The 25676-nt window shown below is 51.7% G+C and overlaps 1 protein-coding gene and 1 long non-coding RNA gene across 3 annotated transcripts; one reads left to right on the top strand and one right to left on the bottom strand.

Annotated features, from left to right (window-relative positions):
* The first annotated feature begins 1852 nt into the window (after positions 1–1852).
* Positions 1853–16263, top strand: ZSCAN2 (zinc finger and SCAN domain containing 2). The gene is made up of 3 exons (XM_073227194.1): positions 1853–3195; positions 4929–5424; positions 14822–16263. The coding sequence occupies exons 2-3, from the start codon at positions 5019–5021 to the stop codon at positions 16261–16263; spliced, it is 1848 nt and encodes a 615-aa protein (XP_073083295.1). The 5' UTR covers positions 1853–3195; positions 4929–5018.
* Positions 15178–23687, bottom strand: LOC118968767 (uncharacterized). 2 transcript variants are annotated; one of them, XR_005056609.2, is made up of 3 exons: positions 23107–23687; positions 21559–21817; positions 15178–15500 (listed from the first exon to the last, which is right to left on the bottom strand). It is a non-coding gene; the product is annotated as an uncharacterized lncRNA (long non-coding RNA). The 2 variants fall into 2 exon arrangements; XR_005056608.2 differs by lacking the exon at positions 15178–15500 and adding an exon at positions 16239–17408 and having other exon boundaries at positions 23107–23681.
* Positions 23688–25676: the final 1989 nt, after the last annotated feature.

Here is a 25676-nt window from a genome sequence, read left to right as displayed (position 1 = left end):
CACGCGGTCCGCAGGGCCTCCTCCTGTCACACCGACTACAAACAGCCGTGAAAAACAGGAAAAAGTGATACAGGCCTTCTTTGGTGGCAGGGATGGAGGGTGGGGGTGTGCGAAAAGAATTCCATTCTAAAAAATACTCCCACCCTAGCTCTTCATTTTACATGGGCATGTGTCATGTGGTGCCTAATTTCACAATTATTCTATGATACTTGCTTGGGCTGAATTTTATTCTTTCCTCATTAAAATAAATGCTTCTTGATCCCACTCCCTCGTTTCCCTTCTTGTCTGGACAGTCCCACTGGACAAGTCCCCCCTTTTCCTTGTGGTCAGGCCAGCCACACACAGCCTGCAACACTGTCCATTCCAGTGACCTTTTCCCACTCACATTTAGTGGCCCTGACACTGCGGCACAGCAAAAATGGGATACACACGCTTTGCCTGACCAGAGACTCCCTCCCCCAAGGTCGAGGAAGTAGGCTGGATAAAGCAACCATGTGGGGCTTGGGTGGGGGGAGTAACTTCCTGCATCCTCGCGGCCCAAAGGCCCTCTGCCTCAGTGCCTGGGCCTCATCCACTCAGGGGTCACTGGCCCTGACCGTGACCAGGCCTAACAGAACCATTCGCCCATCCCCATCCTCATCATCTCATCAATTCTAGGTGACCTGGGAGGGCCCTGGGGGCCTTAGGCTGAGCAGTCCCTGGGGCAAGATCTCCTCTGGCTCTGCAGCTAAAGACAAGTAATGACACAGATAGTTTCTGCCCGCCCAGGTCGCTCTGATAGGCCTGCGGTCTCCAGAGCAGGGGAAGCCAGGGGCCAGACTCAAAGCCCTCTCACCACGGAGGGCCCACGCGGGCATGCGATTTAGGCTCAGCCAGCCAAAGGCTCTTTCCCTGGTCTTAGAACCTCAAGAGAAAGGTGGCAAAAAGAGATGGCTGGAGTATCGCACCAGGCGCACGGCTGGGTGGGCGGGCTGGGCTGACTCTGCTAAGAGAGTGTTGAAGTGGCTCCTCTGGAATTATCCTGTGTTTCTTGGTTTTCCAACTGTTTTCAAGCCTGATCCTTCAGCTCCTATTTACTTGGTGAATTCCTGGATATTCTTTCAATAAGTCCCTTGTACTTAAGTTAACCAGAGTAATTCCCTAAAGCTTTTAACCAAGAATGCTTCCTGGCAGAAGAGAGCCCCTGTCACCTCTGAGGTCTGGCTGATGGAAAAAGGAATTGCTTGCAGAAGCAGCCTTACTGTCCGAGCTGGGCTGTGTTTCTAGGCTTGCTCACTGTCCCAGGCTGGTCTTCGTGCACTGGTTTGTCTGCCAGGACCACTATGCCATGAATTGGTCTTCAGTGTGATGTGCCCTCTATCTAAACCTGGGACAGTTGACAATGGCCAGGACTAACTTCCTGGAGAATCAGGGACAAGGCAGAGATGGCTGGCTCCAGGATTCTCCCATGACATGACAGTGCCAGTTTCCTGTGGCCAAGGATGGGTTTGGGATAGAAGCAGAGGTAAATGAACTCTTAGACTGCTAGGAAGTTTCAGCAGTGCCCCCTCACAAACAAACAAATCTTTTCCCATTTGTGTAAATTTCCATTCCTAGTAAGGATGGAAATGTGGAGAAACACATCTTTGTTAATACAGGATCATCATCGTTCCGCATCAGGGCCCGGGGAGCAGGCTTCTCACACCAGCCTGGAGGTGGTGCTGTTTGCCTATGGCCAGTTTGGGCTAATAAATCAAGATGCTCCGGGGGATTAGCATTCAATAGCTAGACCTCACGTTGCATCTACATACTTGGACTAATTAAGGGAGTTATTTAGTGAAAAATGGTCAAGTAATCTTTGGAGTGGCATATAGAACTTTCTAAGAATGACAAAAAACTCAGAAGCTACAAAAAGACAACACTGAGAAATTTGAAGGCAAAAATGCAAATTTCTATATTAAAAGAACAGCAAACTGAGAAAAATAGCAAATTCTGTGATAAAGAATAATTTTAATATAGAAAGACAGCAAAGAATTATTAACCCTCAGTCTTTTTGTAGGTCTTGCTCTCTAGGAATGCTGATCACTGGAGAGGTGGTGTAAGATATTTATATCTTACAAATAAATTCAATTTAAAAAGAGAAGGCAATATGATCAATCAGGTGAGAGGAAACGAGATCAAAAGTACCAATAAACACGAAACATTCCTCACTCAAGAAATGAAAGTTAAAACAAAAAATGTAGTCATTTGATCGTGTGCCTCCAAAAACCGCTTTGCATAAATATACACAACTGTTTGTCACAGACCACTAAGAGTGACTCGCTCTCCATTCTTACACTTCCCCCTTGGGTTTCCAGGCAGTTTCTCGCCTGTTGTCACCAGCGTTGGGGCAGCCATTTCTTCAAGAGCACCAGGTCCGTTATGGGAACGCATATGGGAGATAGAGGTCAGCGTCCACTCGCACCTGTCGGGGTTGGGACTGGCTGTAAGCAACGCCGGGATGCGAACTACGATGGAGGCCAGCAGGTGCGCCGAGGCGGTGTCTGCCCGGGAGGCGAGGGTGGGGCACCGCGGCAGGAGAGGAGGGAAGGGGCTTTCGTCCAAGTAGGGGAGCACGTGCGAAAGCCCGGGGCGGGCGTGCACCTGCGAGCCGGGGGCAGGCCGTCGGGCTCGGGCGCCCAGGGACTTGTCCTGCGCGGATTCCCTTCCTGCTGCGGGACTGACTTCGGCCGTCGAGGGGCCTGACCATAGTACTTGTCACGCAGGTCACTGCTGGAGAGCTCCCTCCATCCCACTATAGCTTCTTACAGACAAATATATACGGAGGCCTTAGAGAAGTGCCGTGATCTGTCCCAGGCCACTGCCTTGGCCAAGCTTGGGGTCCCAAAGGCCGGTCGGCGTGTTCTCCTGCCCCTGGCGGGCGGGCACCAGCTGCTCTGTCAGCCCCAAACTCGCGGGCGGCTCGCTCCGGGCGGTCGCGAAGGACTACACCTCCCACAATGCCGCGGCCCGCCCGCCGGGCATCTCCACCAATAGGAAGGCAAGATTTCCAGCGGCTAGTCTTTCCTGCCAATGAGCGCGGCGCGGGGCGGGCCTCCCCGTCCATTGTTCTCGGGGCCCTTCGGGCTGGAGCCGCCGAGGATCCGCAGAGGCCGGCAGTGCCCGGGGCGCTTTACCCGCGGAGCGTCCGCCGGAGCGGACTCGGCCTCCGGACAGGTGAGTCCCGGGAGGGAGACCTGGGCCGCGCGGGCCGGGGAGGAGCCGGGGGCGAGGGAATAACGGGCCCGGAGCCAACGCGCAGTCCGCTGGGGGAGGGGCGTCGGGGGTGCTGCCGCCCGCGGGCCGGGCCGCGGGGTCTCCGCCGGGCCGCTCGGCGAACCCACCCGCTCCTCCCGGGCGGCGAGCTCGGCGCACACTGAGCTGGGCGCGTGGCTCGGGTGGAAGGCACGCCCGTCGCCGTCCCGCGCAGCCCTTTCTGCAGGAGGGGAAACTGAGCTTCGGAGGGGGCGTGCCCGGCCCGGGTCGCGCCGTGAGGGCGCGGGCGCGGGGCAGTCGGCGGGCCCCTGGGGGGCTCTGCCTGCTTGTACAGCCGCTGCCGTCCGGCAGACGCACGTGCAGAGTCGCGGTGTTCACACCAGCTCTCCCTTTTTGTTTTCTTTCTTTAGCTTTTCCTTCTTTTCCCCCCCCTTTTTCCTCTCTTGGTCGGAGCGGGGGTCAGGGGTTGTTCTCAATCCTTTTCATGTAGTAAGGCTTTTAAAAAGTAGTTTTGTAATTTGACTGTTGTCAACATTTGGTAGAATTTCCGTCTAGGTTTTTTTTTCCCCGTGTGTATGGGTTCATTTTTAAAGGAAATTGGGGTCATACTGTGTCTATGGTGTTTCTGCTTTGCTGGTTTTGTTTTTACCCATAATGTCCATGTTTTGAGGATTCTCTTAAATCTTTAGTGGTTAATAATCTGTCAGCATAATTTTAAAAATATTTAAAAATACATACAGCTGAGTGCACAAATCTTAAATTTCCTATGTGTGCTCTTGTGCAACTGTTGTCAGATCAAGATATAGAACATTTCCAGCACCCCAAAAGGTTCTTGTGAGCCCCGTCTCAGTTGGTACCCCTGCACAGGTAGCCGTAATTATGTCAGCATAGTTTTTAATACATTTTACTGTATGGATGTGCCATAATTTGTTGTAGTCGGGGACCGCGAAAATGAGAAACCGAGTCAGAATGACGAACGTTTCCCGGTTGCCCCTCCTCAACAATAATTTATTAACCATTCCCCTGCTACAGGATTTTTAAGGTGTGAATTATTATTATTATTTTTTGCAATTAGAAACAATGCTATGGTGTATGTCCTTGCAAGTAAATTTCTCTTTACAAAGATGGTTATTTTTAAAGAATAATTCCTGAGGGACCAAGGCTGGACGGAAGAGTATGAACATTTTAAAACTTCATACCTTAAAATACTGTAGTAACGCAGTTGAGATGCTGCCTTTCTTCCAGTGAGAAGTGGGAGTGGCAGAGTGTCTCGGCGTCTGATCCATTGCTAATCTGTAAAATAAGAAGGGTGGGTGTGACTATCTCTGCGTATTAGGTGGTCACTGAGGTTGAGTGACAGTTCATGGGAGGTCTAGGTCACTCACTCTGCAACAAGTGGGAGCCTACTGAGGGCAGGGTGACTCAGTTCTGGGTTCTCACAAGGGCTTTGAAGTTCTGTTTTATGCTGTGGTCTTTTGGAGAGAGAAACGGTATATTTTTTGTGCTTGTGATTCTTAACTTCTACTGCCATAGACAGATGTTCAGGGATAAAAGCCATTTTTCCTTTGAGACAGGAAACTTGTGTTGATTTGAGGATGTAAGAATCATTAGGTGGCCTGACCTGGGCTGCTGTGAGTTAGATCCTTTTTAGAGCAGTCTACTTACTGATTCTGGTTCCCCTTCTCATTTCTCAGCCAGACTACTTGTTGAAATTTGAGGAGGGCCTGGCTGGAGAAGACTGAAGTTCAAGGCCAGAAGCCTGAGCCATTGCCCAAAGATTGTGGATGATGGCTGCAGAGGTGCCGAGGGTAACCCCTCCCCTGAGCTCCTTGGTCCAGGTGCCTCGAGAGGAAGACGAGCAGGAGGCGGAGGTCACCACCATGATCCTGGAGGGCGACTCTTGGGTGCAGGAAGCAGTACTGCAGGAGGAGGGCCCCGAGCCCCTGTCCTTCTCCCAGAGCACCGGCAAGGGCAGCCTGCGTGAGGACGCGGCAGGAGGGCCGCAGGGGGCACTCAGCCGCCTTCGGGAGCTCTGCCGGCGCTGGCTGAGGCCAGAGGTGCACACCAAGGAGCAGATGCTGACCCTGCTACCGAGGGAAATTCAGGCCTGGCTGCAAGAGCACCGACCCGAAAGCGGCGAGGAGGCAGCGGCCCTGGTGGAAGACTTGACCCAGACCCTTCGAGGCAGTGGTGAGATGCCTGAACCTCACGGGGAGAGGGTGGGGCGGCCCTCCGAGGGGAGAAGGTAGTATCGGGGATGGAGTTTTGGCCCCGGCCCTCCGCTGTGTCTGCAGGCACTCAGCACACTGACACCCTTGTTAATGCCTTTGTATATAATGGCAAACCAAATGTTCCAGAGTTTCAGTATAAGAGCAGCTTAGCAGACTATTCTTGGAGATGTATTTGCATAGTAAGGACAGTTTTTATTTCTGTGTTTATTTGGAGTGGCTGGGAAGCTGATGGGGGTGGGGCTGAAGACCCTATAAACCAGCCTTGGGCACTTTGCTTGATTGTGTAATAAGCATCCAAATATTTGAAGTTCCAGCAATTAGAAAAACCAAATAATCCTGTTTTTAAAAGTGATTATTTTTATGAAACCAAGATGAATGACCAGTAAACCAGCTAATTGCTAGTTTCTGTGCTGTAAAGTCATCCTGCGCTTCTAAGAGTCATTTCCTACTTGAGCTCTTTGAATGGTTTGTGTGTGTGTCTCCTGCGTTCCTAATACATCCTGGGATCCAGGCCGGCCATTTGACTACTCCGTCTCCACTCCGGTCTTCAGCTGTCACCTGGACTGCAGTGATTACAGACATTTACTGCGGGTCTCCCTGTGCCCCTCGGACTGTTTCCGGACCCGTGGAAAACGGCTGCCTCTGTGCTGATGAGAACTGTAGATGTTCAGAAAGGGGCTGGGGAGAGGAGAGGTCAGGGAAGGCCTCACGGGGGACGTAGGCCTTGTGTCGGAGGTGGCGGGCTGCTGCTGCTGCGGCAGAATGTGGAGCGGCGCACAGCAGGAAGGAGGGTGTGGGGACAGAGGCTTGGACAGTGTGGCTCATCCGTTCAGGTGACAGGAAGGCTGGCCGATTGGAGTGGAAAGTGTGTTTTTAGGAAGTAGTCTGGGGGAAGGGTGGGTGGAGGCTTGGACTGAATGTCACGGCCTCAGCAGAACTAGAGCCCAAGGGGTATGGGAGGGAGCTGCATTTGGCAGCAGGATGTAGGTTTGATTAGGAGGGAGAGGCTGGAGGCAGAGAGCAGCCAGGAAGCTGCCTGGACACGGGCTGTGGCCGAGGTAGGGCCAGCACGGGAAGGGGAGGAGAGGGACGCATGTGAGAAAGAGCCCGTAATTACCGATAGCTAGCATGAGCCCGTCCCTTCCTGTGGACCCGGCAGTGTGCCTGGCATCTGATAGGCAAAACTCTGGGAAACTTACCCCCCTTGGAGATAAGTGAGATTATTTCCACCAGAGAAATTAAGTGACTCCCTTAAGACATGCAGCTAGTATGAGGCCGAATTAGGATTTGAACTTGTGGTTCTGAGGACATGGCCCATATTCTTAAGCATTTCCTCACATCTGTGATGCACGGTGATAGTTCCCAGTGTGATGTTGGAAAGAGGGGATGCAGATGAGAACTAAGACGAAGGTGACCACCTCAGAGGCGGCGAGCCCGGAGGATTCAGAAGGCTGGGAAGAGAAGAAAAGGCAAGAGAAGTGACAGCTTTCATTTTGGGGGCAGAGGTTGTGACAACTCCCAGGGACTTGGAGATATGGGTAAAGCTATCCTTTGGAGAAAGGGACTGACACTGACAGCCGCTGTGAGCCCACCCTGCATGGGCACCTGACCTGTCAGTCTCATCAGCCGTCCCCTGGGGCAGGTGGGATGTCATTTTACAGTTGAGGAAATGGAGGTTCAGCAAAGTCAAGCCCTTAACTCAAGGTCACACAGCTGTTAAGAGGTGGGACCAGGATTCAGATACCCAGTGTTTGCTTCCACATGTGTTTAGTAGAACCTAGGTTTTATTTGAAGCAAAGTACCTAATTTTCTTTGGCCCTGAAAAATAAGTTTTAATTTTGCTTTTCCTATTTAAAAAACGAAAACATCTCATCCTATTTAAAAGCTTTGTTTCCCTGCCTCCTGATGGATGTGACAAGTTTGTAATGAACTTCAGGATCTTCAGTGAGAGACAACGAGAGGCCAGAGGTGCTGAGGGCTGAGGAGAGGCTCCAGGGTGGTTTGGCTGGGGAGGTCACCAAGTGGAGGGTCAGGTCTCAACAGGTGGCTTGAGGTGACTACAGGAATGGCCTGCGGCTCCCCCCCACCTGGCCTGGCAGAGGCCTGGCACCTTTCCCCTTGCCCAGGGTCCCTGAGGGGGATTTGGCAGTCTCTGACACCTGCCTTTGAGGTCGTCCTTGTTTGTTTGACAAATGCTTCTGACCTTCCTCAGAGTCACACAGAGGAACCTCTGCAGTCATTTCATCCTTTCTCAAACATTTACACAACATAAGACCACCTGACCTCTGTTCCCTTGTCCAGCTTGGGACCTTTGAACACATTTGCCCTGCACAGGACGTTTCAAGGCCTGGTTAGACAGTGGTTGTATAATATTTGACTAGCGGGCACCTCTTGGTACTCACATGTAAAGTATCTGAGAATTCCAACCAAGACAAGCCGTGCCAGTGGTTTGGGTGGCAGAGCCCACCGCTCTCCGTGGTAGGTCACTCAGTCCCCACGTCCAGCCCTAGCTCCCGCTCTGGGGCTCACCGGAACGCTGTCACAGCTTCCAGGGGAACCCCGCCTTCAGCGTCTGGCCCTTCACTGCAGCTGCCCCACTCCTGCCCAGACAGGCGTGCTGCTTGATGACCTTCAGGAGTTCCCCAGTGTCTCCAGGTCAGGCGTGACGTCCTCGCTGTGGCCTGGGAGGTCCGGCCCAGACCTGCCCGTAGCTGGGTCCTCCCACGCCATGATCCTCTTGGTGTAGCCCTGTTCCATTCAGACCAGATGTTGCTGTTCCCTGAACATAGCCTGTGCTTTGTAGCATCCACCTGGCTCCTGAAGTTGACTTGGACTGGCTTTGTCCCTTCCCTCTGTGATAAAATCCCAGTCCCCTTTGAGTGTACACCTTCGAGATTCGCTCCATAAAGCCATCCTTACTTCTGGTCCTTTGTCCTGTGCCCAGATCCAGCCACCTGGGAGCATCTCTGATCGCCTCTGCTGAAGCCATCTCCCCACAAGCATTTGGATTCTCTTTCTTTTTGGGTTTTTTATTATATTCCACTTTGTTTTCTGTTTCTGTGAGTACTTGTTTTACTGCTTCTAGGAACCTATAAAAACACAGAAAGCAAAGAACCTGTCTTTCTCACCCCCCCGTCTTTCTTAGTACCCAGCACAGTGCCCGGCACACAGTGGGAACTCCCTAAGTGTTGGTGTGAGTAAACGAATCCCACCTGCATGTGTGGACGGGCTCGTCTGCTCAGTCCAAGCAGGAGGTGGACAGGTATCTGCCTTCCCTTGAGAAAGCCATGCTAAACCTCATTTTGAAACAAAATAGGATCAAGCCCGACTTTGGCAGAACAGAGCCAGGATACTACCAGATCTGGAAAGGGCAGGTGGGTAAGACTGCAGCCCAGACCTGGGAGAACACTGCAGGTGGCTCAGGCCACTTGGTCCAGCGAAAGAGCACCTACTCTTAGCCTGTGGGGTTTTTGTTCTTGGAAGCCCCATATTCCTTGTTTCACAGAGCAAACACAGAGAGTGCTTACATATTTATGCTGTTAACGTAACTCACTTTTAAATGGAGAGACCATGTTTAAACGTGTGTACCATTTCCACTTCTCAGATTCCAGAGGCTCAAAGGCATCCTCCCCCCTGGCCTGGGTGTAAACTAGCAGGCACCTCCCTCACCTGGTATCGCCCCTCCGACTGCAGGAATAGTGGGTGGGGCCTACAGCGTTCATCGGATAGGACGAGGTTTGAATTCGGACTCCTTGAGGATGGTGACTCCACACCCCCAGGGAGGACATTTGCCTGAAAGTCTCCTGTGTTGGGGAGCTGGTCATGGACGTGTACCTCCAGGAATGACTGACGGAGAAAGCAGCCCCGTTAAGGGCTGGACTTGAAGCCCAGAGGGGCATCACTGGTCCTGTGGAGACCATCTCTCCTGTGGCACAGGCTGTCCGGTTAGGTGAGACGGGGCCTCCTGGTTTATGCCTGGCAGCTCTGTTTTCTTTTTCAGGCTGTGTTTGCACAGCCCCAAAAAGACCACTTATGAAAAGCATTAATTGTCTCTGTCACTTGTTGCAAATTACTGACATAAAAACCAAAACACTTCCCCAATTTTTTTTATTTCTGGTGATTTAGGGAATGACAATCCAGGTTTTCTAGGGCAGTCCTGAATATAAAATATTTGTCTCTAAATCATCAAAGTGTGTCAAATTCCAGTAGTTGGAGCCAAGCTGTACCTCTCAGACTGTCTCATATCTGTAAGCAGCCAGGGGTTTAGGGCAATAACTCATTTCACAAATTTGTGCGGCCCAGTTTTGGTTCCAGAAGTAGTCACTACAGAACTGAGACAGCTCGGCCTCAAGCTGTGCCCACGTTCATCCAGTTTTCCGTGTGCAGTAAACAGAGAAGCACTGTTAGAGGCTGGAGGCCCAGGGCACTCGTGCGACAGCCTCCCCCAGATGACCTGGGTCAGTGTGGTTGCAACGTCACGGTGAGAAGGGAAATGCTCTTAACAGATGCATTTTATCTCTTAGACACCCCTTCACCCAAAAGAGAAACTGCTGACATCAAAGGGGAAACTATTAGGCTCAAAATGGGTAAGTTCCTGACACCTGTGTTCCTCTGGGGGTGGTCCCTGGACCACAGCATTGACATCATCTGACGTGTGTCAATAGTAAGTTCCTGGGCCCCACTCCGCCCTGTGGAACCAGAAACTTTGGGGTCCTGGAGCCCACTCCCAGGGATTCTGAGCTTCTGATTTAGTTGGCATGAGGTATGGCACAGGTGAGGGAGTTTTGGAAGCCCTCTAGACTGTCCTAAGATGCAACAAAGGTTAAAAAGCGCTGCTGTAGTCATGAGGGGTCTTTTGAAGGCAGGGTATCCATCCTCTAGCCTGGGGTTGGGACTGGAGACAGACCTATAAAACTCTTTGTCCCGGAGCTGGGCGTCCAGCTTTGCTTGCTGTAGAAACAAATCACACATAAAGGGATGATGAGAGGTGAGACAATGGAGTGGCCTTGGAAATATTCAAGAGAGAGGGCACTTGTCTTTATTTTTAAAAATTTTAATTAGTTTTTGAATGGTAATATCTATAGAACAAAGGGAAATACTGAAATAATAATAAAGGGTTCTAGTGATAATTCTGCTTCTTTCCCAGACTCCCCCTCCCTCGGTTCTCATCCCCAAAGGCAACCACAGTTTGTGTTTTTTGTATCCTTCTAGAAATGTTTCATGTATGTGTAAATATGCATGTATGTATCCACACCCCTGGTTTGTACCAAACCAATTATAATTTGACTCTACACTTTGGTTCCACTAAATAACATGTCTCAGAAAAAAAAAAAAAAAAGCGCTGCTGTAGACCCTTGTTATGGGCGGGTCTGTGACCAGCACTGGATCCCCCAGGAGCTTTCCTGGTCCTTAGTCTCTGCCTCGTCTCTGAATTTTCTCCCCTGGAGATCTGGGCCTTCCGATCACCTGCTCCTCAGAAGCCCACCTCCCTGTCGCCTGTCACTTCTGGACACCTTGAGCAGCAGACACGATCTCTACTGGTAAAGTTCCCTTTTAAAAACCATCCCAGCTCCTACCATCTCCCTTCCTAACGTTTTGGTGAAGCCACTCCCTCTGTGTCTGACCTGTTTCTGGTTTTTGCTTTCTCAGTTGGCCACTAGTATGTGAAGGAAGGCGTCACCTGCACTCACACGGACTCTGCTTTGTGCCCTTGACTTGACCAGCACCAGCCTTCCTCGAGGAGCTTGGAAAGGGCCAGGACCCCTCATCTTCCAGCTCAGTGAATTTTTTTCCTGTGTGGAGGCCCAGCTGAGGCAGATCACCTGAAAGGCCACTCTTCTCTGTCCTTTAGAACGGCTCCTGTGCCTCTGGCTATCAGAGATCAACTTATAAAGAACCTTTATAAGTCCTCCTCCGGAGTGGAAGCCTTGCCTCTTTGTCCAGAAAAGGGGGGGTAGGCTCAGTCCTTCAGCAGCAGACAGGGAGGGGGCCCCAGGCCTGGACTGTCCTCAGAGGGGCCTTGTAACAAGGTGATGGAAGATAATCGCACAATTAAGTATGACGTTTAAAGGCTCCCAGACTATAAAGGAATCCTCTATTTTTGCCTAATAGATTGATACTTTTTTTTAACTTTTAAATCTTTGCTCTTTTTGGGGTTTGTCCTAGTATACATCCACCCCAGCTTTCCCATTTGGCCTGAAGTCGGTCCAGCATCATTTACCGAGCGCTGTGCCCATTCGAGAGGCTGCCTGGAACATCTGCCGAAGTCCCGCGGGCACTCCTGGGTTCACTTCTCTGTCGCGCTGGTCTGTCTGCCCGCGTGCCATCTGTACTATCCCCCCACTTCACGCCCGTCGAGTCTGTTCCTGGAGTTTCTGTTTTGCTTCACGTGTTCACCTCTGCTCTCAAGGGCCCTGTACCTCTTGCTTGACCAAAGTTCATCTCCAGTAGTTTCCTCAAGAAAAGCAGTATCCTGGACCCTGTGTGTACTCAGAGCGGTTTGCCTATGAACTTTACACTGGCAGGACACAGAATCCTCGGTGCCCGTTTCTTTTCTTCCGCGTCTTGCAGCTCTCGCTGTGCCGTCTGCAGGCACCGTCTGTTCCTGCAGAGAAGTCCGAGACCAGTGGGTTTTCTTCCCCAAACCATGGACGTGGTCTGGTCTTTTTGCCTTGTCCCTGTCTCACTATTAAGTGCCCTGGGTTTCCCTGGCACACGGTGTACCCCCCAGGGGCCTTCTTTATAGATGATGCTTCAGGTGTCTGCTCTGTGCCTCTGATGCGGCTTCCTGTCTTGAGGACCCCAGGGACAGGCTTACCGGTTCTCCCTTGCCTGCTGTTTATCAGCCTCCCTAACCCTCTTGATCTGTCTCTGCCCGGTCGGCCTGGCCCTCGCGGCTGCCCTCTGTGCGTTCCCGTCGCGGTGCCTGTTCCTCTGTGTTCCTGCCCTCTGTCCTCAAGCCCCTGGGTCTGCCCCCTTCCCGGGCTGGGTGCCCACGCTGCGTCCCTCCCTCAGCTCTTTGTGGTCTTCCTTCATAGAGGCGGTTGCTTCAGGTAACTTTTTTTTAATGGATGGAAAGTGATCGCTTTTCTCAGTAATAGAAATTCCCGTGATTAATGTGTGACAGTCAAAGGCTCTCTTCTCTGCGTTACAGAAACAGGAAGCTTCCTGCATGTGTGGCTCTTCTGTGGGGTTCTGGTGGCAGCCTCACCAGCTTTGCTTCTCTGAACCAGCAAAGCCAGCCCTGCTTCCCACAGGTCCCAAGTGCACTGTTGAACTTGAGGGCGAGTCCCTTACCTTCAGGAAGTGATTTTCTGCCTGAGCTGGTGCAGATCTGCTGCCCCTCGGTGTCTTGCTGCCAAACAGTTCTCTTCACCTCCTCCCTCCTTGGCTCGTGCCGTCTCTGCTGGTTTTGGAAGCCCTCCTAATCTCACTGAAAATGAGGTTTTGAGTTTTTGTTTGTTTTCCCTGTTGCTCCTAAGCTCATCCCAGAACGTACCAGGTCTTCTGGTTTTAAGGCATTGAAAGGCTTTATTTGTTAATGCCCCTATTTAGAAATGAACAATTACTAAAATCAGAGAAAATATTTTAGCTTACAGAAAGTAAATTGGGGCCTCAGCCTGGAGGACATGATGGAAGAGATGTGACTGCGGAGCTGTGTGCTAGAAACTTACAAAACACTGTTGCAGGAAGTTGAGGAAGCACAGAACTGCTGACCCTGTCCAAGGGGGGGGCAAGGGGGCCCACAGATTGCCTGCAGTATGTATGTTAGCGTGAGCACAAAATGTAGTTAGGTGTCTCTTTCCAAGTTCAGCCAGTCTTATATTGACTAGAGACATACGTGGAACCTAGGTTCTGCCTGAGAGATGCATGTCAGATTTTATCATGTGCACATTTGGAAATGTACATTATCTTACAGAAACTAATAATCACTGAATTGAGCATCTCACTTTAAATAGTTTACTGGCCTCAATAATGGAAATGTCCCTAGGACTTTGTGTAACCATTTTACTAATTGTCTCCCTGCTTTGGATGGATCTGCTTTCTCAGGAGTCTGATGTTAAGTGTTAGGAATAATCAGGCTATTATCTTTATCAGTAAGTCACTGATTTCTGTACTCTTCACAGAATTCCCAAAAAGAATTGAAACCACCTTCCAGAAATAGGATACAAAGAAATTATAGTAAGAAAGAATAATGGGAAGGAAAAAATGAAATGAAAAAAACATAAACTGCAAGCAGGAAAGCCCCCGGCGCTCCTGTCCTGAGCTTGTGGCTCCAAGCAGGCAAGGCCAGGAGGGACCGCAGGGGGAAACTCAGCAAACACAAACCGGTTGCTCAGAAGAGTGGCAGCTTTTGGTATTTTGGCTGGAGGGAAATTTCCTCTTCGGGCTCATGAAGAGGACACTGTATGGTGTAAACAGTATCATCAACAACTTCCTGGCAGCATTCCTGACAGCCATTAATTTCTGATGACACTTCTTCGAGTGTAGGTCATTGTTGGCCAGAGCCATTGAGTCAGCACAGCAGCTCAGTGAACACATCTCAGCAGCTGTGGGCAGTGTCCCTGGGCGCATGGCTGCTGGCTCAGTCCTGGGACAGACTTTAGAGTCTCTCATTTAAGGAAGGGAATGTGTATTTCCCCAGCAATCCTCCCCGATGTATTCTTTCACCCAGGGTTTGGTAAATATCGGGCAGTGGAGAGTGTCCAAGTGGCCGGGAGTGGATATTTTGTATTACCAGTGGGAGGTCTATCTGTGGGTTCCAACTGCACATGAATTTGCGAGCTTTTTTAACTGTCCACCTGCTTGTTGCCAGTCATCTGTACAGACACCTAGTGCCCTTCTTGCAGGGGCTCTGTCATCTTGTCGGTGTCTTACCCACCAACAAGATGTAAGCCCAAGACATATTTTAATGCCTGAGATTATTATGTAAGCTCCTTTGGAAGGGAGACAGAGTTCTAGGGAAATTTCTGTTGGACCCATGAAATACTTGTTCATTCATCAAAATTACTTGCGCACCTATTAAGCATCAGGCATCATGGTGAGTACTGGGGGGTCACTGTGAACCCTGCTGCTCTCCCTTGATTAGGATTCTCAAATTCCCACCTGACCTCATTTCCCAGGGGAGAAACAGAGACAGAAGTCAGATCTTTAAGACTTGGAAATTCTGGGTGATAAGCACAAAGGTATGAGGCCTGGCGACTAAACCAGTCAGAAGGAAATAGACCTGGCTTTGAAAAGTGTTGAGGATTCTCTAGCGTCTATTTACACTAGAAGTTTAACTTTTAAAAAAATTTCTCTTTGATTTTCTTTGCTCATCATTATAAGTAATTGTACATTTTTCTTCATTGTTTCAGATTTTGAGGTCCAGAGTGAAAACTGCAACAACCCTAATCAAGACATATTTGAGGATGTCGAAGCACATGAGATGTTCTCAGAAATGCCTGAAGGGGAAGGCGTTCGGCAGTCTGATTGGGAAAGTGACTTTCAGAGAGACTGTGGATCCAGGGGGCCCCAGGGAAATGCCCCAGGTGAGGACCCCGGGGAGGTACCATCCCAGGGCAGGGAAGTTGGACAGCTCATTGGCCTGCAGGGCACCTACTTGGGTGAGAAGCCCTATGAATGCCACCAGTGTGGGAAAACCTTCAGCCGGAAATCCCACCTGATCACACATGAGCGGACCCACACGGGAGAGAAATATTACAAATGCAACGAATGTGGGAAAAGCTTTAGCGATGGTTCAAACTTCAGTAGACACCAAACTACTCATACTGGGGAGAAACCTTACAAATGCAGGGATTGTGGGAAAAGCTTTAGCCGGAGCGCAAACCTCATCACGCACCAGAGGATCCACACAGGAGAAAAGCCCTTCCAGTGTGCCGAGTGCGGCAAGAGTTTCAGCAGGAGCCCCAATCTCATCGCTCATCAGCGAACCCACACAGGAGAGAAGCCGTACTCATGCCCCGAGTGTGGCAAAGGCTTCGGCAACCGGTCCAGCCTTAATACGCATCAGGGAATCCACACTGGAGAGAAGCCCTACGAATGTAAAGAATGTGGTGAGAGCTTTAGTTACAACTCCAACCTGATCAGACACCAGAGGATCCACACGGGGGAGAAACCGTACAAATGTCCCGACTGTGGGCAGAGGTTCAGTCAGAGCTCCGCCCTCATCACCCACCGCAGGACTCACACCGGAGAGAAGCCCTATCAGTGCAGCGAGTGCGGGAAAAGCTTCAGTCGCAGCTCCAACCTGGCCACGCACCGGAGGACGCACATGGCTGAGAAGCCCTATAAGTGTGGGGAGTGTGGGAAGAGCTTCAGCCAGAGCTCCAGCCTCATCGCCCACCAGGGCGTGCACACGGGCGAGAGGCCCTACGAGTGCCTGACATGCGGGGAGAGCTTCAGCTGGAGCTCCAACCTCATCAAGCACCAGAGGACTCACACGGGCGAGAAGCCCTACAAATGCGGCGACTGTGGGAAATGCTTCAGCCAGCGCTCTCAGCTGGTGGTGCACCAGCGGACCCACACAGGCGAGAAGCCCTACAAATGCCTCATGTGTGGCAAGAGCTTCAGCCGGGGCTCCATCCTGGTCATGCACCAGAGGGCCCACTTGGGGGACAAGCCGTACAGGTGTCCTGAATGTGGGAAAGGCTTTAGCTGGAATTCAGTTCTCATCATACATCAGCGAATCCACACGGGGGAGAAGCCTTACAAATGCCCAGAGTGTGGCAAGGGCTTCAGCAACAGCTCCAATTTCATTACACATCAGAGGACTCACATGAAAGAGAAGGTTTACTGAGGCAGCAAAGAGGGAAGGAGGGGAAGGGCCCAGGAGAGGGGTTGCCACGCTGACCCCAGGTGGTGCTGTTTCTTAGCAGAACCGTCCTTCCTAAGTGTTCTTGGGGGATTTCTGCCAGACTCTTAACCCTGCTCATCTGCATTTCTAGGGTCCTGTCATCTGAGTGGTCAGTCAAACCCTAAGAACGGAGCAGCGCAGTCGAAGGTCACAAAGTTGGGTCTTTTTCTGTTGCAGTTCATGACTTGATGGGCTCCCTCTCTCCTGATGCTCTGTGCCTCGGTTTCCTCTTTGGTAGAACAGGACAACTTTCTTTTTGTGGGTGGGAGACTGTGTGGCCCACAGCTGGCTGAGTCCTCAGAAAATGCTGGAATCTCTTGGAATGGGCTGTGCTGCTGCCGCTCTGGGGGGCTAACATGCCTTGGCCCCGATCCGCCAGCTTTCCAGACCCCTGCCTGCGTCAGAACAGCTCTTCCTGGCCTTGTGTCCTGAGCTTTGATTTCAGGTCACAGTGGATAGGCTGCTCCAATTCTGAGTCATCCACATGAAGGTAAAGCCCGTTTCCATTTCTAGGAAGTGTTAGGAACACCGAGCCACCAGGAAGCATGGCCTGGACCAGTGTCCCAGTGGCCTTTGCTTTGATGAGAGCCCAGTGGGCCTGCTAGGGAAGGTGTCAGCTGAGGAGGCGTACATGTTTGCTCTGCCTCTGCTCTCTGTCCTTTGGTAAGTCAGCTGCCAGGGGATCACTAGTTCTCATGGGGTTTCAGGTTCTGAGTGTGAAGTTGGGGACCCCCAGCTGCCTCCCTCTGGTGGATGGTAGTTTCTGTCTCCTTTTACGGTGGGGTTGTGTCGTGACCCCACAGATGTGTAGCCCCGTCAGTATCACTCTGTGCCCTCGTCATTTCCCTTGTTTTTATTTATTTTATACACGCAGAGCTGGGATTCTGCTTGGTGGCTTTTGTATGCTTTCCTATGCTTACAGAAGTGCTGGTTTTGAGGACACGTCATCTGTGCCCACAGAGATTCAGGCGTGGACCAGGAGTTGTCCTATAGATGTTACCCTTGATTGGGAACTGCTGCCAGGGCTTTGTTCTTGGGTCCTTGAGCCTGGAAATAGCAGAGACGAGGATAGCAGCAGGTGAAGGGGTCTGGTGAGGGAAGAGGAGAGAGCAGGTGTTTCTGGGAAGTGTAAAGCTGCCTTCTACACACAGCCTTCACTCACAAAGGGCCTTGGTTCTTGTATAGTGGACGCCCGGTATTGCCTAATAAAGTACAGTCCCACTGCTTTCATGAGTCTGCCTTTTAACGTGTATTAAAAACCTTAACTTCCACAAACCCACATCTCACTTCCCCACCCATTAAGCTCCTGCCCCAGGTTAAAAGTGGCCCAAGACCTTCAGGGAGTAAAAGCCAGTTCCAAAGAGCATAACCTGGGTGGACCTAGACCCGTGTGCTTGACCAGCGCACCCCTTCCACAGCCCTCTGTCAGCTCTGCCTCCAATCTGTCAACCCAGACTTGGGGTGACAGCTTTGGCTCAGGTGCCAGATGGCCCCCCAAGGAGGCTGCAGGGGATCATCTCTGTCCAAAATCAGCTGACTCAGATACAAGGCGGCGGTTCCCAAGCCAGGCAGCGATGGTTTTTAAACTGAACCAGTAGACTGAAGTCCCTGCCATTAATCCCATTCCTTCACTTAACGTGACAAATGTGTTTTGAGGACTCAGTGTGCCGTCCCTGTGCTGGCCACTAGGGGGAGGCTGTGCGCGAGGAGTCCCACTGCTGCTTCGCGGGGTTTTAGGAGGTGGGAAGATGGGTGGGTGGTTTCCTAGGTGACACCAGGTTCTGGAATTTATTGTAGAAGACACTAGATCTCTCTTCCTCTAAGTCTCCACTTCAGGACAGAGTTGATATTAAGCTTTTTGAAACTTAACTTTCTCTTTTCACTCCTCATGTGCTAGACCGTCTCCCAGCCTCAGACCCCCTGGCATAGGTTCAGGCCTTTGCCTGACCCCTGCAGTAGCTCCCTTACTGGTGCTCCGAGCCCTCTCTGGCCCTGCCACCCACTCCTCCATCCTCCACATGGTAACCAGTGTGCAACCCAGAACAGCCTGGCACCACCTGGCTTAAACCCTCTGGGGCTCCCCGCACTGGAGGGCAGATGAGGCCTTCCTGATGGGGTCTGTGCGGACCGGCACCCCTGCACGTCTAGCCCCAGCCATCCTCGCATCATGGCGGCTTCCCTTGAATGTGGCCCGCTGGGCCTTACTTCATCTTTCTGCTTGCTCTCCTCCCTTTTCTGGAACTCTGGGCCACCCTGTCTGCCTGGGCACACCTGTACAGCTTTGAAGACTCAGCCTGGGTACCACCTCCTCCATGAGGGCCTCCTGCCTTCTGTACCCTGTGCCCTCGAGTTTCAGTGCCTGTGACTCTTCTGGCGTTGACCTTCAGCACATCTCTCTCCCCTGTGTGATTTTGCCCCCTCCCTCTTCTGTTTATGTTCATACCCGAACAGAAGTTTCCAAACTCATCTCCAGCCACCAGCTTGGGGCCTGGTATATGATGGAATCTCAGCAAGTTTTCTTGCCAATTGAGTTTTCTTCCTGGAGATACATATACATCAACCCTATGAGACAAGTAAATATCTCCATTTACAGCTGAGGAAATGGAGACTCACAGCAGAAGCTCAGTAAGGTTATATGTATATATTCAAGAGGCAGGTGAAAGCCAGAATTCTGACCTGGAAAATGGATTAGTTTCAGACTCTTCCCTTTGGTGACACAGTAAATGTTTTGCCTTTAGTGGCCTCTGGCTTAAGTTGTGATTTATTGGTATTGGGAATGAAGACAGAGCTGAAGACATTTATGAAAGGTTGCCAACCAATTCTAATAAAACAAATTTTTGGAATGTCACATCATCAAAAGCCAGTGAAAAACCATGCATCTTCTTTATTGTAGCTGAGTCTATATACACAGTCTATTTCTCTCCGGGCACGCAGTGAAACTTAGAGACTATTTTATTTCTACCCTTTGATCCCGCTATACTCATGCCACTATATACTGAGACAGCTCCCTTTGTTTCAACTTTTGTGTTGAAATACAACACAGATAAATGCTGAAAAGTGTACAGCTCACTGGACTTTACAAACCGAGCGTCCCTGTGTAACCAGCACCCAGGTCAAGAAAGAAGAAGTCCCCACTCAGCTCCCCTACCGTGTCTCCCGGGACCCTGTTCTGAAGCTTGTGGTGTAGAGGACAGTGTGTCAGGAGCCAGACGCACCTGGTTCTCAACACACTTGTGCCACTAACCGCACATCCTCACTTTCACTACTGGTTTTACACTTAGAGAAGAGCTTCCTCTGTTCATGGAATTTACTTCCCTTTGGTTGCATTTATGGTTCACGATACGCTGTAACAGCTCGGAGTGGCACAGTTCACAGGCAGTTCCTGTGCACACGCTCTGTGCTCAGCTCTTTACACGCATGTCTCAGTCTTGACAGCCACCCTGTGAGCCAGGTAAGTGTCACCACTTTACAGCCGAGGAGGTGGAGACTCAGAATTAGCCTGCCCAGCCCCTGTCATTTAACCACTCTACTCCATTAAAGCCACAAGAAATACCTAGGGAACCAATGGAGAGAACAGCAGAACACTAAAATCAAAACCATTTGCTGGCTGCTAGTTCTAGTCTCCTTAGCGAGTATTGAGATGACCCACAGCTGTAAGTGGTCCTTCCTTGCTCATGACCGGTGGTCACTCTTCAGCCCTTTATCCCTGATGAGGGTCCTGTCTCCATCACCAGGGGTCCAGCAGGGGCCCATGGGCTCGGCTTGCTGCACCCCATCTCTCACGGCAGCCCTGGAGTTTTTCAAAGGCAGGGCTGTTTTAATCTCCCTGCTGCCTGGCCCTGTTCAGCTATTTCAAACCTCTGGACAGAATATTAAAAGTCTTTCCTTGTTTTCACCCTCTTGACTTGATAAAACAGCCCAAGATCACAGGAGACGCTGAAGGAGAATTGCATGACTGAGGGTTAATTCCCTCTGGCTCGTGTCTCGCCTCCGCTGAGGTTGTGGCTCCTGCGGCCTACCTGCCCCTGGCTGGCTTGCTCTTTAAATGTCCCAACTCAGAGAATCTTCCATCTGCTCACAGGCCCGGGCAGCAGTACAAGAACTGCTGGGAGGGAGGGTCTGGCTCCAGGGAAACTGCCCAGCCCCCTCACAGCCAGCAGGCCCTGGCGGCTCGGCACCTCTACTGTCCATTTACACTGTTGCTGTCCCAGGGTAGGGGTGCCCGGCAGGAGGCCTCCAGCAAACCTGCCACATCTCAGCAAACCTGCCACAGCCCAGTTCCAGTCCCCACCTTTCTGGTGCAGAGACTGGACTTCCTCAGATCTAGAGATGACCAGATCCTGGGTGGTAGGCTCCTGTTAACTAAATTTCCAAGAGACCAGAACCCTGGTTGAGTATTAACAGTGGGGAATCTCCTATCCCAAGCCACTTCAGAGCACCCCTTGTTCCTGGCCCTGTGACTGAAATGGTGGCTTTGTGATCAGAGGTTGATCAGCATAGAATGAAAGAAAGAGGTCCTGTGAGGGAGATGCAGAGAAATGTTTCAAAGGTCCCACTGCCCACACCCCCACTGTCTGCTCAATGCCCAAGGCTGCCTCATTAACTTCCTTCCAGGTTTCCCTGCTGAACATGTCCCCGTCTGCACTTAGGTTAGTGTCACTGGTTAAGATGGAGTTAAATGGATGACCCAGTGGGTCTAGGCAACAGTCTCCACTCACTATGTGTGGCTGAAATCAGTCAAATTCTTAGAGGATATGCTTATTTCCTTCATCTCAAAATCCTTGTCCTCTTACATGCTGCTTATAAACACCTCCATGCAATGTTTTTCTAAACATCAGTGATCTAGAAACCGAACTCCTGCTGAAACTGGCCTTTTGACATTGCCTCAGTTGTCCCGTATGGTGCTGCCTTCAGAGTTATCTGCTCTTGTGTGTCTTTCCCTGCTCCTGACCTGAAATCTGGGGTGCAGTGGGTGGAGTACTGGGAGCCAAAGAGACCTAACAGACCTGGTTCGAGACACATGCACCACTAGCTGGTAGTGTGACTAGCACAAACCACTTCTGGAGGTTTCGTTTTCCTCATCTGCAAAACTGATGACAATACTTGCTCTTCCCATCCCAGAAATCTGCTGGGAAGAGGTAAGTCGTTGCATGGCCGTAAACACTGAAATCCCATTCTCTGTGGTAATACCGGTAACTGACCTAGATGGAGTCTGTTTTCCCCAAAGAACGGACCTACCTAGGTTTCTGAGACCAGCTGTCCTCTGAGGGGTCAGGAAGCTGCAACTGGGAAAGCATCCTATTTATGTAGACGACTGGGGTCCTTTCATTCCCGATGGGAGTCGGTCCCCAAAAGATGCGGTCTGTCCCAGGTCTGTGCCTCAAAGCCAGTACAGAGCCCAAAAGCGAGTGCCAAGGAGGGCAGGCTTCCTTCAGCAGCAGAGGCACAGCAGGATGGCAGCTCACAAATCAGCTTCTGGCTTGTGAGAGTTGGGAAGCTGTAGATACAGGGCAAATTTAATGAAGGGATTTGGCATTAAAAGCAAGGGAGGAATATTCATGTTTTTTCATTGGGATGGGCAAAGAAGTTCTCAAAACTGGAACATCACCTTTTGTCCCTTTAGGCCTTTTTCCAGTCGTTGTTATGGTGATTGTCAACTGTCATGGCGCTGGCGGGCCTGTCACTTAGTATGGAAAGTTACATTATAATGAAGTTAAAGAGCTTTTTGAGGTCAAGTGAGCTGCCACCTTAGATCCCACCAGTTTCAGCCTGTCTGGTCTGAGGTGAGACCCTGGGCTGCAGGTATCCTATCTCCTAGAAAAGCCATGTGGAAGTTCAGCCAGCATCAGTAGGCACTTAGGCACAAAGCAGGTGAACGTTCAGACAGGACATGTAGGTACTACAGTGGCACAGCCGGGTGAAAGTCCAGCCAGGCCACGACACATTACCCTGCGTGACACTCTGTCCCATTCTTTGGGGGTGTGGCTCACAGCTCAAGAACGTGTGCGTGTCCTCTCCAGGGAAGGGCTGGATGTGAGGCTGATGGTGAAGGGGATGGGTGCTGCCTTTGGAGCTACCCTTTCCATGCTTGATTTTGCTTCTAGTGAAAGTTTCATTTGTTCAAGAGGTGCCTGAGTTAAGGGAATGGGGAGTGGATTTGGGTTAGTAATTTTCAATTTTCTTTTTTCAACAGTGGAACCTCTTTTCAAGTGAAATCTTAAAATAATAGAAAATATGTAACAGTAAAGCTGCTCTGGTGACTTGATGGTGGGAACCCCAAGCCCTCTCCTAGGCTGGCCCTTTGTCTCCCCTAGCCAGTCCCTGTGGGACTTCTGGGCGGGCCCAGGGAATGGTTTGAAAGCTACATGTGTGTGCATCCTGAAAGCGTGGGCCAGAATTTCCACATCAGGCCTCCTGGAACTCCTGTCCTAAGATCAGATGATAGAAGAAATTTCCATGACCCAGACTCACATTTGGACCTGAGAGGCTCTGGAGAGCCCCTCTTCTTATCGTCTCCTTCCCTTGCCCCACCACACGCTGTCCCTCCTGTGGGGAAAATCACAGCTTCACCCACCTTCCATTGGATTTTGGACCTTTCAGCTGTTAAATAGGATGTGGGAGCTACCATGCAGGGTTCCTGGTCAGACCCAAACCATATAAAATATGCAAAGTGGGTGCTCCTTAAAGTATGGTTTCCTGCCCCCTTTCCCTCGTGGACTCTCTGGGCCGCTTTACAGTATTTCTTCCTAGCCATTTACTGGGAATGCACCTCCATTTAGCACTTACCATACTGCACTGTGGTTATTTGGGTCCTTCACAGCAGCGTTCCAGATAATGCATCCTCTCCTGGACGACACTCAGGAGGAGGGTCTGTTTTGCTTGGCCAAGTAGGTGTTCCGCAACTGATCTTGAGTGAATAAGCATCGATGGTATTCTCGAATCCCCCAGGACCACGCACGCAGGAAATGGGGGAGTGGGTGTCCGTGACTGTGCCGACAGACGGGGAGAACCGCGGTGGTGAAGCATTACCACAGTGGACAACATTCCAGAGAAGCACTTTCCTAAGTGGCAAAAATCTGAACTGGTGTCTCGGCACCACACTGAGACATCTCGGCCGAGCCGCCTGGGTTTATTCGCCTGTGCAATGGGGGCAAACAGGAATTCACGGGTAGGCACTCGCCTTCGGTTGTAAGGGAAAGCGCCCCGGAAAGGGCGCTCTCTCGCAGTGCCCCCGGCCGCAGACGGAGAGGGGCCGCCGCCTCCGCAGCAGCCGTGAAGCAGGGGAAGCGAGGTAACGCCGCACACTCGCCGGCAGGGTCGGCAGCAGCCGTGGCCCGGGCCCTCCCCCAAATGCGGCGTGTCGTAAAGTCCTATCCCGTCAATGATTTGCCCGAAACAAGAAAGTCTAAATCATCCCCAAATTTTATTGGTTGCTGCTGCTGTCAGTCTGCGGGTACAGGCGGAGGCCTATGGGAAATGTGGCCCGGCAAAACCAAGCCCTTCTGGGGTTCGCGTTTCCGCTTCCGGTCTTTACTGGACACCCCAATTCCGGGTCTCGGGGTCCTAGTGCCGTGTGGGGACGTCGCGTGGCCGCCGGGAAGGTTCCGCGGGGCCAGGCCGCGCGTAGTCCAGAGCCTTGGCGGGCAGGAGCGGCTCTCACCTCGGGCCCGGGCCACCCTCGCCGGGTAGGCGCGGCCGGACCGAGACCCCGGGGCCCGGCCCCCGCGTCCCCGCGAGCAGACTCCGGGGCAGGATGCGCCCCTTGTGCGGGCGGCGCTCTCCTTCTCGTCCACGGGGCTTGTCGGCGCCGAGGTGACCCGGGCCCCAGGGCCCGTACTTACCCCATGAAGCTTCCAGAGAAGGTCGCCCGCAAAGCAGAGTAGCCTGCCAGTAAGTCACGCTCTTGGGCCAGACCCCCACCCCCGCCCCGGTCCACGGTCAGAGGGCTGAGCCAGTGCTTATTTCCTGCCATAAACCACCTACGTGACCTTGGGCAAGTCCCTGGGGATCTCTGAGCCATGATTGCCCAGCTTTGAGGGAGTTGAAGCATGAGTATATCTTAATATTCCTAAATTCCTGTGAGTCGGTTTCATTATCCTTGCTCTGAAAGCCTGTAACCGTAACCAGGTAGGCCTCCTATTTGGTAGAGTTATGATGTCAGAACAGAAGCTGGATGGGGTACCCACAGCTGAGGACCCAGCCAGAGGGGCGAGTGGTGCGGCCGCGGGTCCCTTGAATCAAGGTTGCGGGCGGCTCCGCCCGGTGCTGCTCTCCAAGGTGCTGCTATCTCTGCGCCATCTCCTACTCGCCGCGCGTTCATTTTGCAGCATTCTAGTTCTGAAGACCAGTGGCCTGGGGAGGGTGGACGGTGTATTGTCCCCATTGTCTCCGCCAGCCCATCCTCATTCTTCCATATGGGTAACTGGCATTTTCTCAGCTTCAAGTAAACTGATGCACAAACACAGCTTCAAGCTCTACTTTCCAGGCAGCCTCCAGCCCTTGACCCCTCTTATCAAACTTGGAGCTGCCTCCCCAGTGAGAGAGGGCCAGACTTCAAGGTCACCAGGACATGGGGAGGGGGAAATAGAGGGGCTCTTTTCTTCACCTGAGTCCTGCTGGGCTGACACGTGATTTCTCACTAGAGCTCACTCCGTAATTCGTGTCTTTGGCACTAGGATGTCAGGTTCTACTTAGTGACCCCTGCCTGAAGGTGGCTTCCCAGGAAGGTAAAAGAAGTTTGAGCTTCAGAGCAGTTGCAAGATTCTTCTCTGAGCTGTACAATGGCTGTAGCTGTGGACCAACAAAACCATACTCCACAAGTACAAGAGCTTCGAATAGTGAAACCGGAAGAAGATTCCCACAGGGGGCAGGACATTTCCCTTCAAGACAGTGACCCTGGACCAGAGACCTCCTGTCAGCATTTTCGGCATTTCTGCTACCAAGAAGCGTTAGGACCCTGGAGGCCCTTGTTAACTCCGGACGCTCTGCCATCGGTGGCCGAGACCAGAGGAGTGCACGGAAGAGCAGATCCTGGTGCTGCTCGTCCTGGACCAGTTCCTGACTGTCCTTCCCCAGGAGACCCAGCTCTGGGTTAGACAGAAGCATCCAGAGAGTGGAGAGGAGGCAGTGACCCTGGTGCAAGACTTGCAGAAGGAACCTGGAAGAGAGGGGCTGCAGGTGAGATTCGGGAACCTAGCTCTGTATAGTTTCAACAGAGGAACGTAGAGACAGCCACCTTGGGCTGCTGGCATGTGATGTGTGAGGTGTGTCAAGTGGGGTTTGCTTATTCCCTGGGCCTGGGAGCTGCACCTTTCCCTTCAAGTTCAGACCGACTCTTCAGAGAATGCACATCGGAT

Source organism: Manis javanica, chromosome 18, assembly GCF_040802235.1.
Source record: "Manis javanica isolate MJ-LG chromosome 18, MJ_LKY, whole genome shotgun sequence".
NCBI classification, from domain to species: Eukaryota; Metazoa; Chordata; class Mammalia; order Pholidota; family Manidae; genus Manis; species Manis javanica.
The sequence above is the reverse complement of the archived record's forward strand: the minus strand, read 5'-3'. Positions and strand labels throughout refer to the sequence as shown.